Source organism: Ctenopharyngodon idella, chromosome 20 (assembly GCF_019924925.1).
Source record: "Ctenopharyngodon idella isolate HZGC_01 chromosome 20, HZGC01, whole genome shotgun sequence".
NCBI lineage: Eukaryota > Metazoa > Chordata > Actinopteri > Cypriniformes > Xenocyprididae > Ctenopharyngodon > Ctenopharyngodon idella.
The window spans coordinates 10,430,557-10,447,662 of record NC_067239.1 but is presented as its reverse complement, the minus strand read 5'-3'; the positions used below and the strand labels follow the sequence as shown (position 1 = coordinate 10,447,662).

The 17,106-nt window shown below is 43.2% G+C and overlaps 1 protein-coding gene and 1 long non-coding RNA gene across 19 annotated transcripts in view; one reads left to right on the top strand and one right to left on the bottom strand.

Moving 5' to 3' along the window:
* nrxn3b (neurexin 3b) overlaps positions 1 to 17,106 on the bottom strand; it is a 375,053-nt gene that overhangs the window by 253,400 nt on the left and 104,547 nt on the right. For all 18 annotated transcript variants that reach the window (XM_051875968.1, XM_051875950.1, XM_051875962.1 and 15 more), the window contains 2 exons: positions 11,892 to 12,330; positions 9,097 to 9,480 (listed from right to left, as the gene is read on the bottom strand). In XM_051875968.1, the coding sequence (XP_051731928.1) occupies positions 9,097 to 9,480; positions 11,892 to 12,330 (823 nt within the window). The remainder of the gene's footprint in view (positions 1 to 9,096; positions 9,481 to 11,891; positions 12,331 to 17,106) is intronic.
* LOC127502744 (uncharacterized) overlaps positions 1 to 17,106 on the top strand; it is a 92,111-nt gene that overhangs the window by 21,770 nt on the left and 53,235 nt on the right. The window lies entirely within an intron of this gene.

Below are 17,106 nucleotides of genomic sequence, written 5' to 3'. Positions count from 1 at the left end.
TTGTCCGTTCTTGTTGTTTTGTTTATGGTTTGCTTCACCTATATTCCTGCTCTCCTGAGCCCCACATTTAGTGATATCAACTTTGATTTGTTTAGCTTAAATGTAGATCTGCTGTGCTGATCAAGATCCTCTTTTTTATCCTCATCTTTGTGGAAGCTAACCCTGGCACAAGAACGGACTTAAACATATGGATCTACCAATAGTACGTCTCCTCCTCCTCAACCAGGAGGGTCGCCCCCATAGGGCCATACCCAGGATTTTTTGAACACTGACCCCAGATTCAATACCCTGAAAGATCACTAATGGCCCTTTACAGAGCTAGACTGAATGAAGGCCTCAAAGCGGAACTCTCCTTTGATAGTCTTTGAGGGACGCTTTTTGAGTTTATACAGTGGGAACTCTACAATTAAGCAGATCCCCCTTCATAGTGGGTGAGGTGGCAAAGGACCTAGTGGTCCCAGAGCTCAAAGTCCGGTGGTTCCAGAGCTCCCAAGTCTTTGGAGTGGGTTGCTCAAAGCTCCGACCATTCAGCTCCATAGTGATCCTCCGAGACCAGGACTCCACCTCAGTCCTTAGACCTATTGGCTCCATTGTGGCTGCTCACTCCCTGGGCTTCACCGTGGCCTGTCATCCCTCCGGCTCAACCGGGGTCCCTCGTCCTGCCATCTCCGCCTTGGTTTGACATTACCCTGTTTTCACTGAAGACTTCTGGACCTGCAGCTGTGGTACCTCCACCCCTTCAGCTCGCCGGGCTCCTCCATCGCACTCGTTCCCTCTAGCTCCACCTTGGTCTCCCGAGCCCTCTGCTCCGCAATGACCTTAAATCCCCTAGCTCCTGGTTATCCGTTCTTATTGTTGTGTTTATGGTTTGCTTCACCAATGTTTCTGTTCTGCTGAGCCCTGCGTTTAGTGATATCAACTTTGTTGTTATTAGCAGCACAAAGAAAATGTGGTACTCATTGTGGTTCAGAAAAATGACAATTACAGAATTATTCGGTGTCCATTGTTGGTCATTGTCAGTGAACAAATTAATCTATTCTGTGGGTGTAAAAATATGATTATTTTCTAAACATCCACAGAACCAAAAGTGCCGATAGGTTGTAACACTCCAACTGGAGTACACCACAAAATTAAGAGAAATGCTCGAAAAAATGACTGACACTCAATTTGTTTCAAACACCCAAGTGTACTATACAATTTAGTAAAATCGTACACCATAATACAATCAGTAAAAATAGGAAAAAAAAGCGTGTATGGGAGTGTGAAAGTCTAACTGTATTATGTATAAAATTGAATCAGTCTCACCGGGTAATGTCCATGAATGAATGAATGAATGTCCGAGAGCAGATCCAAAGCAACAACCGAAACTGTTAAAATTCTCACTGGAGAGCAGTCCAAAGCCCAAAAACACACAGGAAAAAACTCCACAAGTGAGGCGGCAGTAAAAACCAACAACAGTTCGGTATTAATCCCCAATTGCGGTGAAACCCCGGCAAATATGTGCTGAGCGAACACAGACGCTGCTAGACGCCGGTAAGCCAGCTACATATATAGTAAAGAGTCCCGTGTTATTGTCACGTGACAACCAGAACGCACAGGACGTGCGGAAATTTCGCGAGACTTAGATCATACAGGGACTCACACACACACCGAGGCAACAGTACAGAAAACGGAGCGATCATTAAAATAAATGATTAACCATGCATGCGTGTTAATCAGACAACAGTATAAATGTCACCCCTTATGTGGCATTGCTACAAGGTGAAAAACAACAACAACAAAAACATACTACTTATGCTAACTTTTACATTATACATTACTACATTGCCTGGATGTAAAAAATAATAAATACAAATCTGAAGTTCATCATTTTTTGTGGCTTTTGTGGTTTTCACAACTGAGCCTGAACCATCTGCTAAACCTTGAAAATTCTTTGTAGAATAAAAAAAGAGGCAATCCACCCATGCTGTGTAAAGATTGCATCCCCAAATAGCCTGAGGAGCAGCTATCTACAAACTGTCATAAAAACTTAATGCGAGCTTGCTCCTAATTCTGAACACCATGGGAACGTTTTCTTGCTCCAAGCCTTGTTCAATTTAACTTTCGGATACTCCAGAGCGAAAAGCGCAGAGAGACAGTCACTAGAAGTGAAAGAGAAATCCTATTAAACCTCCTGAGAAATGTTACACAAAAACTATAAAATCTCCTTCTCAGCTGTAAAGCAGAAACTGCTGTCCACTCAATGTCTGTACAGCCAAAGGCTCATCGATTCTCTCAGCTGTCATTTCTGATATAAAATCCAAAAGCATGTTATGTAGGAGGAGCTGATCTCAATGAGATTGAGCCTTAACCCTCATTTGTTCTAAAGAACTTAGGTTTGTATGCTTTGAATTTAGGCAACTGTGTTCTTGAAAAGTGAGACGGTATTGATCATTTGATTCTCTTGAACACTGAAATAACCTCCACTCTAAAGAAAGATGGATATACTGTCAAGAAAGGTTTATGATGTGTGAATTACAGGGGTTTTGGGTGTCTTAACAAAAAAGAAAGGTTGGGCAGTCTTACAAACAAAATGTCTCCTTAAAGCATTTGTGCACTTAAGCAACCCAAAAAAAAAAAAAAAAAAAATTGTGTGAGAAGACATGATTGTTAAAGTCCTCTCATTTCTTTAAATATTTTTTTCTACAGTAACCTATTGTCAATGAGCATAATAGTCTACTATGTTAGGTACATTGTAATGGTTTGAAATATTTCTATGATTTCAATTCAACTATATATTAAATATAAAATAACATTTGTTTGGCCAGACAAAGCCTGACAGAGAATGCATGTCAACATTACAACTTAGAGAATCTAGTATTGGAGGTGACTGTCCAATATATGTGGTTTCAGAAATGTACATATAATCATGCAGTTGTTACAGTACAGAAGGGACCGAGGCAGATATAACAGGTAGAGACGTTTATTAGATACCAGCAAGAGTAAACAGTGGTGCAGGTGAATGAAGTGCGATGAGATGAATGAAGTGGAGAGTGCAGAGAAGTGATACTGTCCTTGTTGATTGTAGACACGGGTGGTTTCGGAAGACGCTGGAGAAACTTGACACTGGAGACCAGGAACACTCACACACAGATGGGAAACACACGAGGAGAACAGGAGACGCTGGAGACAGGTAAGTAGTTCGGTTGGAGTCCTTGAGGTAAGCATACAGATTAGACGTAATGCAAACTAAATCGGACGAAGACTGTGTGTGAGTGTGTGGGTTTTATGCGGGAGGTGATTGCAGTGATGATGAGGTGCAGGTGCGGGTGATCAGTACTCTGGAGAGTCTGTGCGCTGTGATTGGTGAGCGGTGGAGCCTGGCGTGTCTGTGACAGTACCCCCCCCACGGCCCGCTCCTGAGGGCCGAGGACCCCGACGTCGTGGTGGCCGTCCTCTTCCACGTGGGGCAGGTCTGTCGGGATGATTAGAGTGGAAGGTGTGAGGCAGGTTGGGGTCCAGTATGTCGTTTCTGGGAACCCAAGAGCGTTCCTCAGGGCCGTAGCCTTCCCAGTCCACGAGATATTCTAGTAGACCACCACGGCGTCGGGAGTCCAAGATCTCGCGAACCTCATATGCAGCTCCGTCCTCCAGGATGAGTGGAAGGGGGGGTTCGTCAGCTGCAACGCCAGGCCCTGTGGAGAGAGGAACAGAGGGGCGGTGAGGTTTGAGGAGTGAGACGTGGAATGTGGGATGAATTCTGTATTGTGGAGGGAGTTGGAGCTGGTAAGTGACAGGGTTGATCTGCTTGGTGATGGTGAACGGGCCAATGAATCTGGGACTCAATTTTTTGCAGGGCAGACGCAGTCTGATGTCCCGAGTTGACAGCCAGACCTTCTGTCCCGGTTGGTAGGAGGGAGTCTTGGACCGACGAAGGTCGGCTGTCATCCTGCGTCTGCGCAGGGCCCGCTGTAGTTGATGGTGAGCTGAGTCCCAGACCCTCTCGCTCTCTCGGAACCAGTAATCCACCACTGGAACGTCCGATGGTTCCCCGGTCCAGGGGAACAGAGGGGGTTGGAAACCGAGTACGCACTGAAAAGGGGTGAGTCCAGTAGATGGCTGACACAGGGAGTTTTGCGCGTACTCGGCCCAACCCAGGTACTGGCTCCAAGAGTTCTGGTGGCCGTGACAGAAGGTACGGAGGAAGCGGCCGATCTCCTGGATCTTCCTCTCCATCTGCCCGTTCGATTGGGGATGGTAGCCCGATGAGAGACTGACGGCCACACCTAGGAGCGAGAAGAAGGCCTTCCACACCCGTGAGGTGAATTGGGGTCCCCTGTCAGAGACGATGTCCTCTGGGATTCCGAAGTATCTGAACACGTGATTGAACATCAGTTCAGTGGTCTCCATAGCAGTGGGTGATAAAGTCCACTCCTAGGTGTGACCAGGGTCGATTGGGAACGGGCAGAGGATGGAGCTTGCCGGATGGAAGATGGCGTGGGCTCTTGGAGATGGCGCACTCCCTACAGCCCTGCACGTACCTTCTGACATCCGATGCCATGTTGGGCCACCAGAAGCGTTCCTTGAGCAACGAGAGGGTTTCATTGACCCCCGGGTGGCCAGTGCCAAGTGACGAGTGAGCAGAGTGAATAAGTGGAGTGCGCTGTGTCCTGGTGATGTGGCGCAAGCCTGGTGGACAACCCGACGGAGCGTTGGTGGAGGCATTGGAGGAGGGTAAAGTCTCCTCCGACCAGGTGATGGGGCTTACAAGGATGGAGCTTGGGAGGATGGTTTCTGTTCCTCTGGAGGTTCGTCAGGAGCATGGAGTCGGGAGAGGGCATCTGCTTTCACATTTTTGGAACCTGGTCGGTAGGAGATAGAAAAGTCGAAGCGGGTGAAGAATAAAGCCCAGCGGGCTTGTCGTGGGTTCAATCTCTTTGCAGCTTTGAGATACTCCAAATTTTTGTGGTCAGTGAGAACCAGGAAGGGGTGTTTGGCTCCCTCCAACCAATGCCTCCACTCTTCAAGGGCCAACTTCACGGCCAGCAGCTCGCGGTTCCCAATGTCGTAATTGGCCTCCGCCGGGTTGAGCTTGCGGGAGAAGAAGGCGCATGGGTGAAGTCTACTTGGATTCCCCTGCTGCTGGGAGAGTACCGCCCCCACTCCGGTGGTGGAAGCGTCCAACTCTACCACGAAGGGCAGGTCTGGGTTAGGGTGGACGAAGAGGGGAGCGGTGGTGAAGGCTTCCTTCAGAGCTTCAAAGGCGTTGGTGGCAGCTGGAGTCCAGGACAGAGACTTGGGCTTATTTCTGAGAAGGTTGGTGAGTGGATGGGCGATGGAGCTGTAATCTTTGATAAACCGGCGATAGAAGTTTGCAAATCCGAGGAAACGTTGGAGTTCTTTGACTGTGGATGGAGTGGGCCAGGTTTTGATGACTTCCACCTTCCCCTCGTCCATCCGGATGCCACTGTGGTCAATGATGTAGCCTAAGAAGTGCACGGAGGGCTGATGGAATGAGCACTTCTCGGCTTTGAGGAAGAGGTGGAATTTCCGGAGCTGTTTGAGGACCTCCGCAACGTGGTGGCGATGTTCGGCCAAGCTCCAGGAGTATATCAGAATGTCGTCGATGTAGACCAGGACAAAACGATGGAGGAACTCCCGGAGCACCTCGTGGATGAAATCCTGGAATACGGAGGGGGCGTTGACCAGGCCATACGGCATAACGAGGTATTCGTAGTGGCCGGTAGGTGTCACGAAGGCGGTCTTCCACTCGTCCCCCTCACGTATCCGGATGAGGTTGTACGCGCTGCGGAGGTCCAGCTTCGTGAACACAGTGGCACCAAGGAGATGTTCCAGGGCCGCTGGGACGAGAGGAAGGGGATAACGGAACTTGACTGTTATTTTGTTGAGTGAGCGGTAGTCGATGCATGGCCGCAAGCCTCCGTCCTTCTTTGCCACAAAAAAGAAGCTCGAAGCAGCAGGGGACGTAGACGGACGGATGTATCCCTGGTCTAGAGCTTCCTTGATGTAATCCTCCATGGCCTTCTCCTCCGGGATGGACAGGGGGTAGATCCTTCCCCTGGGCACTGGCTCACCCGGAAGCAGATCAATAGCACAGTCCCATGGCCGATGAGGAGGCAGTTTGGAGGCTCGCTGGGGGCAGAAGACGTCACTGAAGGGGGCGTAGCAGGATGGAATTTCCACAGAGCGTTTTTCCACAGGGCTCTCGATGGACGTGGCGCAGAGGGAGATTTCTTTGGAGCGAGGAGACGATGGAACGGGAACTCTGGAGATACAGGAAGAGAAACAGGTTTCGCCCCACTTCAGGATCTCACCGCTGCCCCAGGAGATGACAGGGTTATGTTGCTCCAACCAGGGACGCCCTAGGATCACGTCAGAGGTGGAATCCTCCAGAACCAGCAGATAGATGGATTCTTGGTGCAACACGCCGATCCGCAGCTGGAGAGGGCCAGCACAGCGACTCACACGCTTCTTAGTGAGAAGTTTTCCCGTTACAGAATGGATCTGGTAGATGGTCGGAGAAGGCCTGGTCTTGAGCTTGAGTTGTCTGCAGAGGGCGCCGGAGATGAAGTTGCCGGCTGACCCTGAGTCGAGGAGCGCCACCACTGGAAGGGACACATCAGCGGCAGTAAGGTTTACAATAGTGGTGAGTGGTTTCAATTTATTCATGGAGGGAAGGATTGCACTCACCATGGGACGTGGAGGACGGGTTGGGCATGAGGAGAGTACATGCCCAGGTAAACCACAGTATAAACAAAGATTCAGGGTAAGCCGCCGTTGTCTCTCTGCAGACGATAAACAGGAAATTTCCACTTGCATAGGCTCGTTGGCTGGTTCTGGAGGGCTGACGGACTCTGGTCCGCTGCAGTCCTCCGCCGAGCCAGAGTAGGGCGCTGGTTTGGCCATGGGACTGGCGTGCACCTGCGATGAAGGAGAGGAGACGGTGTTTGCGGAAGTGATCGCTGGAGCAGGTGATGGTGAACCGGAGGTCAGTGCTCGGCGCAGGGCGTCCACGAGCTCTTGAAACGGGTCCGGGTGGCTCATGCTGGTATCTCGCTGTTAAGGTCCGGTCTTCTGTTACAGTACAGAAGGGACCGAGGCAGATATAACAGGTAGAGACGTTTATTAGATACCAGCAAGAGTAAACAGTGGTGCAGGTGAATGAAGTGCGATGAGATGAATGAAGTGGAGAGTGCAGAGAAGTGATACTGTCCTTGTTGATTGTAGACACGGGTGGTTTCGGAAGACGCTGGAGAAACTTGACACTGGAGACCAGGAACACTCACACACAGATGGGAAACACACGAGGAGAACAGGAGACGCTGGAGACAGGTAAGTAGTTCGGTTGGAGTCCTTGAGGTAAGCATACAGATTAGACGTAATGCAAACGAGACCGGACGAAGACTGTGTGTGAGTGTGTGGGTTTTATGCGGGAGGTGATTGCAGTGATGATGAGGTGCAGGTGCGGGTGATCAGTACTCTGGAGAGTCTGTGCGCTGTGCTTGGTGAGCGGTGGAGCCTGGCTTGTCTGTGACAGCAGTTAGCTAAAAAAATAATAATTTAGGCAATTTAATTTACAATCACTGTTAGCAGTTTAATTGAAGGTAGAAGCAATGAGTTCCTGGAAATAATGAATTACATATTAACAATAATTAGGATATATAGAAATTTGGGATTGTGCATGTTGATCCAGATGTTGCGTCATCTGAAGTCCTCGCAGGTGCCAAATAACATATTTGTCATGACCCAAAACTGTGTGAGTGTGTCCACTGATGAAAAATAATTGTTTTCCATAGATTGTATTTTTTTTAATCATAATTCAACCGTCTATATGTCAGAGGAGACTGACTGAGTGTATGTGTGTGTGTGCATGAACTAACAGTCAATGTCAATGTGTCCAGTTAACTACGATATATACAACAACAACGAGAAACAGTCCTGTCCTTAGTTACCGTACTGAGAATTTCATATAGATATCTGCAAAAAATACCATTAAATTGTTTAAAACAGTCACTGTACATATCCAGAACATATAAATGAACCCTTTAATGTGTTACTTGAAGTGTGGTGCTTAATCAGAGTGTGTATGGCGTACAGTTTATCCGTAACATAGCTGACAAATTCACCAGGGAAAACATCCTTTCCCTTGTAATATCAAAATGGTGTTTAATATATTTATTTTTATTTTATTTATTTATTTATTTTTTAGTGTGGTCTGCATGTGCAAAACGTTTTAGGTCACTGCACAAAACAGTTTTTATTCTACATATTATATAATGACTATTTCCACATGCTCAAACATAACCACCAAAAGTTTGAGAGGACAGCCATTTGTCTTGGTGTCCACAACATTACTGAGTGTATTCATTCAACCCCATGATGCATTGCGATAATGAGCGTACAACCTCTGTATACTTAATGGCTAAATAATCCCTGTATTGCACTATGAGGGTTATATTGAATGAATTCTCGCCAGAAGATGGCATTCACAGAGAAATTATATGGGTGGACATTAAGTTGCTTTTTATTTATTTTTTTATTAAAATACTTAATTATGTATAAAGTATGTTAATGTGTTTGGTCTTGGTGGAATAGATCTGATACGCTGCTGCTGCTGCTACTGCAGAGCGAGTATGGACTTCCAATAGATACACAGACACACTGCTGTGAGCATGCAAGGTATGCTGCTGCATCAATAGTCATACATTAATCCCATAGCAGATCTAGACAGGTAGAGCTGGTGGAGGTAGAGGGTTAGAGAGGAACTTTGATTGTCCACTGCAGAATCAGCTTACAGCGAACACTGAACCAGACAATTTAAATTTTGAGCAAGCAATCACATTGCCTGCAGAATCATCAGAGGCCAACCAACTTGTGCCATGTTGTAAATGTGATTGCATGCAGACTGCATTACATTAAAGATCGCAGGTTATATTGTCCATTTGCTACACTACTCTTAGTCTTGGCCTCTGAGGGTAAGCCCATAGGCTGCCTACAGCCAAATGGCAGGCAAAAAGTCAGCCGCCTACAGCCAAATGGCAGGCAAAAAGTCAGGCTATGCAAGACTACCCTGCTCTCAACAATGGCATGACTCACCTCTCTCACAGGTTCGCTCCCAGTATCCGGTTCCGGTGCAGTCACAGATGAAGCGATTCCAGCCCTCTTTGCAGATTCCGTTGTTTTTGCAGGGGTTGCTGTCGCACTGTTTGCCTGTTACTTTGCTGCAGGACGACTTGATTCCGACTCCGTTCTGGGCCTCGGCAATCTGACGAATGTCTTTACTGCGTCCATCAATGAAGAGATCACGGATGCAGCCCACATAGCCATAGTTCAGCATAGCGGTCCACAGTTCGGTGGGAAGAACCAGGCCAACACGGTTGTCTGGGAGACCTCCAAGATATAGGTCACCCTCCAGGTCTAGAATCTCATTCTCTCCGCTGGCGGTAAATGGAGTCCGACGGCTGTTCACAGAGATGATACCTGTGCAAAACAAAAACAGGCTGTCAAGAATGACAAAATGAGCTCAGCCAAAAGAAGAAGGCAGCATAGACATTTCATGCTTATTATAAAAATATTTGACCACACAATGCTGCTAACTATACAGAGTATTCCAGAGAGCAGTGTAATAAATATAGATATAGATAGATATTTGCATGTTTGTGTATGTATCTGAGTTAAAGTGTTCTGACACACTGATGCACTAAAGGATATAGGCAGGCAGGAATTTCAAAATAGAAACATCAATATAGTCCAGTGTGGAGGCAGTGGCAGATTGAGGGGGCATTCTGAGTTCTTCCAATGATCTGTATTATGCAAGTATTCTTGGTCTCTCAACACCCACATGTCTATATATCTGCCTCAGCCCTTTGTTTCTGAGAAATACAAGTTTCTAGGGACTTCCATGACGGCTATTAATCAGACAAGGAGCCAAATTGCCATCTCTGAATAGATATACAGTAGGGTCGGGAAAAAAAAAATGTTTAAAGTGCAGAATCTAAAATATTTTATCATCGTTCTACAACATAACTTCTATTGGATCTAAAAGTTTCACAACCTAAAAGCTTTCTGTTCATTTCCAAGTTTAAATGAAGTAAATCCCAGATTTTCAGTGTTGTCTCAGACTTTTAGACTGCTCAGTATAGCATGACCAGAGGCAAAAAATAAGAGCCACCCTCTTGTGACTTTAATGTGGAAAAGTGTCCGTTCTTCGATATAATGTTTTTGACAACACAATGCCAAAAGCTCTAATTCTGCACTGTAATCTTCTACTGAGCTTCTACTGAGCTTCTCCTGCCCTCAAGAAGTAATAATATTAACTATATATCCATATACTATATATATATATACAGCATTTATAATGCTGTGACTTTTTATTTAAGTCATTGAGAGAGCACTTTTTCATCTGCTGTGAAAATGATTTGGAATCAACTCTAATAACAGCTCTTAATACAGAGAACTTTAGAAGAAATGAAGACATTAAGTTACATTTGAGAATAGATTATTTTTGTGTATAAAAGTGCTACATTACTGACTTTTTTTTTTTTTACTGAGAATTTGTTGCCAATTTAGATTTCTTTTCAAAACTTTGCATAAGTTACAATTGGACAGTCTGTTGCCAAAGTGTTTAATGTTCAGTTTCTGTAATGCTTTTAAATTTTGTGGTTACCATTGTACTGAATAGTGGCCCTTGTGCTTAGGCTGTGCAGCTAGGATAGTAATAGTGTAGTAATAGTTAGTTGCTTCAACCAGTGAGTAATAACTCTACTAATGTCAGTGCTGACACCAGTCTCTTCTTATTTGTTCATTTTATATATTGCACATAATGATGAATGAAATGAGTGATGATGAGACTTAAAGGGATAGTTCACCCAAAAATGAAAATTTGATGTTTATCTGCTTGTCCCCAGGGCATCTAAGATGTAGGTGACTTTGTTTCTTCAGTAGAACACAAATGATTGTTTTTAACTCCAACGGTTGTGGTCTGTCAGTCGTATAATGCTTGTCAATGGTAACTCCATCTATAAGAGTCAAAAAAACAAGCACAGACAAATCCAAATTAAACCCTGCGGCTCGTGACGACACACTGATGTCCTAAGACACGAAACGATCGGTTTGTGCGAGAAACCAAACGGTATTTATATCATTTTTCACCTCTAAAACACCACTGTGTCCAACTGCCTTGTTCATCCGGTTGGTGAGGTCTGAACGCGCTCTGACAACAGAAGTGATGTCTCGTACTCATTGAAGTATAAGCGCGAGACATCACTTCCGTCATCAGAACGCGCGTTCGGACCTCACCAACCGGATGCGCAAGGCAGTTGGACATAGTGGTGTTTTAGAGGTGAAAAATGATATAAATACTGTTCGGTTTCTCGCACAAACCGATCGTTTTATGTCTTAGGACATCAATGTGTCGTCACGAGCCGCAGGGTTTAATTTGGATTTGTTTGTGCTTGTTTTTTTGACTCTTATAGATGGAGTTACCATTGACAAGCATTATACGACTGACAGACCGCAACGGTTGGAGTTAAAAAATCATCATTTGTGTTCTACTGAAGAAATAAAGTCACCTACATCTTGGATGCCCTGGGGGTAAGCAGATAAACATCAAATTTTCATTTTTGGGTGAAGTTCATGTGTCATACTAACCAGCAATAGTGCATGGAACTTAAATTTGTTAAGTTACCTCAACACAACTTAATTGTATTTTTTTAATAAGTACTTTATTGCTTTTAGAAAACAATTTCAAAATAATACCAAAAATAAATCATAAAAAAAACAATATATTAGTAAGCAAATTCATTAAGCATCATGCAGACCCAATTTCTTTGTGCAGAAGCACCCTTTATATTTAAAATCCCTGAAGTTCTGGAGAAAATGAATCTACTCACCTGATCTTCCATCTCTCTGAATGTCTACATGGTGCCAAGCTCCATCATTGACCTTACTCTGTGTGGCTTTGACTTTAATCGTTCCTGATCCCATGTCCAGCAGAAGATAAAGATTTCCATCTAGAAGTTCCACAGCGAAGAAGTCCACTTTGTTGCTTCTCTGGCTACGAGAATCCTTCTTGTCCTGGGGCTTACCTTGTGTGAAGAGGATTAGTCCATTGGGCTCTGAGGTGCGAAAGTCAAAGGAAATAGACCCCACACGCTTGGTGTTCCACTTGGGCAGGCCGAGGAAGGATTCTGGTGTCTCAAAGGAGATGGGGTCTAAAGTGGGGACATTCTCACATTTAAACACCACGTCCCCTTGTAGCTTCATTTTGGGGTCTGCGATGCGGGCCAGACGAGAGAGTTCCAGTCGTATGTCGTTGTTTTTGTAGACCACCTAGAATTCAAGAAAAACTATGAACACATCATACTATTTTATATGTATTAAGCATCACAACATATAAAGATGTATTTGATTTATACAACAAAATATCAAATTAATTTATTTTAAAGAACGATACACATTTATTAAGCAAAATATTTAACAGGTTGTAGTATTGAGACGATGTCAAATGTTAGTGAAATATGTCCATAGTGAACATATGAACTACACCTATGGTTACTCTGATAGGAAAAAGGTATGAACTCGAGTGGTAAATACTAAATCCATTTAAAATCAATTTGACACCAGTTGGCTAGAAGTCACTGGAAAAAAAAAGTTAAGTAAAGTTAGTTCACTAGAGAAAAGTGGCTTAGTATAAGTAAGTATCATACTAAGTAAGTATCATTTCACATAAAAATGTCCTGTTTTTAAATTACAGTATATGTCCTGGACCTATTGGTAAAAATAACAGCTATCGAAGAGCAAAATCCCCTGATACACTAGAATACATTAAAAGACATTCAAAGGATGTGCTGTGATATTGTGCCTATTTCCAAGGCAAAGACTTATATATAGAGTCAGCTATGCATTATAGCCAAATACAACACAATACAAACCGAGAAGAACTGTAAATTGAAATTCACTCAAGCGGAAAATTAAAAGGCTTTTTTTTTCTTCTTTTCCTCCTTAAAGAAAGAGCTCTTACTGCTATATAGGACACTATGTGCACAGCAAACAGCAGTTCTGTTAGAGAACACAGCTGTCAGCAAACAGATTTTGAAGCTCCAGGATTACAGATAATCCTGGAAGATTTGACAGTAAATCAACACAGGTGCCCTGTGCTACTAACTGCAGCGACTCTGCAGAGAGAGAGAGAGAGAGAGAGAGAGAGAGAGAGAGAGAGAGAGAGAGCAACACTTCCTCACCAGATGCCCTAACTATGAGGAAATCAGAAAGACATTTTATCCAAAATTTGAAATACTTTGCCCTAACTTGATAAAATGAAACAATAAAACACAAATTCAACATTTATTAGGTGAAAAAAAACAAAACAGCAAGATACATTGATGCCTGTCACAAAAAAGGGATTCGACTAATCAGTAATGCGCTCACACACACACACACACACACACTTACTCACTCACTCACATAAACACACAAACACGCAGACTCACGCACATACACACTGAATTCTAAATTGTTCATAGAAATCTAAAATGTTGATTGATTGTTCTACTTACTTTTTTATTTTTATTTTTTTTTATGTGTGTATATGTACATGTATTTTGATTATTTTGCTTTGGCAATACTTTGTAACAATTGTCACGCCAATAAAGCACACTTTGAATTTGAATTTGAATTTGAGAGAGAGAGAGAGAGAGAGAGAGACAGAGAGAGAGAGAGAGAGAGAGAGAGAGATGAACTCTGGGAGGAGATCTCTATTTCAGCAACACTAACAATTATCACATTTTTTTTCTACCTCTTATCTGGCACCAACCTACCATCAACTCCAATTATCCTACGCTTCCCAATAATCTGTGTTGCAGAGATGTGCCAATAGAGCAGGAGGTTTCCAGAAGTAAACAATCCTATTGATTTTCTCAATAGAGAAATAGTTTTTTTGCGTTGATATATACTGTAGTATAAACCTTTCAAGACAGACCTACAATGAGTTCTGAGATCAGGGCTTGGTCATTGGCCAAGCACTTTGATATGTCTAGCCTAAACTTCCTGTTTCAATAGAAAATATGTCAACAAAGAAAGGAAAGGCATTTCAATGGGTCTTCAATAATACTAGGGTTACTTTCAGAAATGAAATGGCCACTTTGTATGCGTGTTCTCAATAAAACCCATCTATAAAGGCCAAACTAATATCCAGACACCACAATCCTAACTTTAAACCACTACAGTTATGCTGCAGGGGAAAAAAAAAAAAAAATCTGTTCTTTCTACAGTCCCTGGTGAAACAAAAGCACAAACCCTCTTCAAAGCAGAAACCCAGAAAACGTTTCCTCAGCGCTTCGGTTTCTTTCCTCCAATCAACTTCTCCTGCACTGGAATGTAGTTATGCCTCGGGTTATGATTCCAATGGCCATTACCTGTAGCCGATCGATAGCAGTATAATGGAAAATAATGTGTAGAGAGATGGTGTGGGTAGGGCAGTGCACAGACTCAGATACATTATCTAAAGCTACACCCTCGCTTTATCACCTTATCTTGGGGCCCTCCTCTGTCCCTAGAGTGCCATTTATAATCAAGCTGGCCTTTAACGACTCTATAGGCTCTCAGTCTTGACTCTCTCCCTCTGTGAGTAGGGGGCTGCAGAGTATTGATCGGCCTGGGAGTGGGGATCAGACCCTATCTGGGCTCTGTGTCTTAGCATGTTATAGGCATCTGGCTGCTGCATTAGGCCTGGAATTAAGGAGAAGTGCACAAGTAGAAACATGTAGACATGTAGGGAGAAGCGCCCACTGACACAGATGGAGGGGCGGTGGAGAGACGGGTCAATGGAGAAAATCAATAATATCAATACAGTATAGTACTGACATTTCTAAACACAACCATGTTAACATACTGTAATCATATTGTACTGTAATTATCTATATATATATCTATATCTATATATATATATATACACACACACACACACACAATTATATACAGTTTAATAGTAAATTGTTATTGTTTACTAGTCCTATCCTTTTAATCAGTGCATGTGAACAAAAACCAGACTCACAACAGTATGCTTATAATAAATATTTATAATTTGAGCTGTCAGATTGGATATTGTGGGAAGTGTCAGTTTTATGTCATTCGCCGTTGTGTGGTTATGTCACATCTGTAAACAAAGAAAAGAAGGTCCAGCTATTACAGAGCATGCATGGATCTTCGGAAGTGTGTTAATATTTCTGACAGCTTGTAGCCATAACTAATGAGCAACATTAACATAATGGATCATTCAAAAAGGAAACCATCTGAGGAATGATTCGTTGTTACAACAAAGAAACCTTGTTCAGAGTAGAGCTTACAAGCATAAAGGGAAGTGACAGGGAGAGCACGTAATAAAACTTGTATCATCATTGGACTGTCTTTTCAAAGATGGTGTCAACTCCGAGACTTAAATGATTTAAAACCAACCCAGAGATGGGCTTTTTCTTCTTCAACAAGTAATATATCTAGCAATCATTCTACTAAAATCTTCTATCTACCAAATGGCTTAACTTTTATAACATTCTTTATTTTAAAACAATTGATTCCAATTAGTCAAAACAACAGCTAAACACAAAAATTACAATGGAAACCAAAACTATCTAGTTACCAACATTCTTTAAAATATATCCGTTTGTGTTTCACAGAAGAAAGAAAGTCATACAGGTTTGGAACAAATGAAGGTGAGTGACTGATGACAGAATTTCCATTTTTTTGGGTGGACTATCCCATTTACACCAAGAATGATAACCATAAACTTTTAAACATCATTCTAACTCTAATAGAATGCCAAAGTCTGCACCACAACTATTACAATATCCTTGGAATCCTTTTCAGAGCATTTTTAGTGGAAAAAAAGGAAAAAAAAAACAAAAAACAAAAAACCTTTATAGTTCATCAAAATCCTTCCTATTTTAAAGAGTGCACTCCAATTATGTTCACAGAACATGAATGAAGTACACACTTAGAATAAAAAACAATTTTGTAGCAAAAAACAGCTAGATAACAATTTGCCAAGAAAATATGAACAGCCTCTGAAACTCTGCTTTCATTAGCATGCAGCAAAATTTACCCTGCATGCACCAGGAGGGCAAGATTTTTATGTAATCTTGATTTGTTTGTGGGTGTTTTGGGAGTTATAGATAGTTAATAGGAAGTTCTGGAGGTTGCTTACTGGCCCATGTCAATATGAAAATGAAAAAAATTACAAAATGAAATTTAAGAGAAATTAATAATAATAAAATAATCCCAACATGGAAAATAATGCTCTAATAATTAAAAAGGCATTTAACAGTAATATTTCACTAATACAAATATGCAGTCTGTGGAATACATCCTCGGTTTTTCTTTAGATGAGGCAGACCGGAATTAACTTTCTATGACGGAAAACGTCTCGAGTAACTTGACTGTAACCCTGTTCCCTGAAAAAGAGGGAACAAGATGCTGCACTTGATTAAGCGCTATGGAGAAAACGTTGTTTGACCAGTTGCGAACGTGTGGCAAACACGGCAAAGAATTTGGCTTAAATAATCTCTGGTTAAGACGTCATCAGAATGCACACGTCAGAGGCTAAAAATAGACGTGTGACAGGTGTGCTCTTCAGGTCATTTTGTCTATAGAACGTCCTGAACACGCTCTTAGTGCTCTGACTTACGCCATTAGCTAGTGCGGTGGATGTGAATCTGAAGAGCACGAACTGGACACAGTAAGTGGAGTCTCTCCTGCTCCGGCGAAGTGAATGGCGGAGGACAGAAGGCTTCAAGGATGACTGGATGTATGGTTGAACATAGAACTTTTGGAAGATAGTCGGGGTGCAAAATGCCTTAACCAATCCAGGGGCAAAGTCTGTCTAAACAGACAGAGCTTGAAAATCCCCACACCTCTTTAGTGACGAAATAGCCATAAGGAAAACCATCTTTAGGTGCTGACTAGTGGTTCAAAGGGGTTGTTGACTAGCCCCTCAAGGACCATGGCTAAATCCCATGAGGGAGCTTTCACTCTGACAGGTGGTCTCAGTCACCTAGCTCTATGAATGAAGCGGGCGATCAGAGGGTGTTTCCCCAATGAAACCCTCAGGGGCCA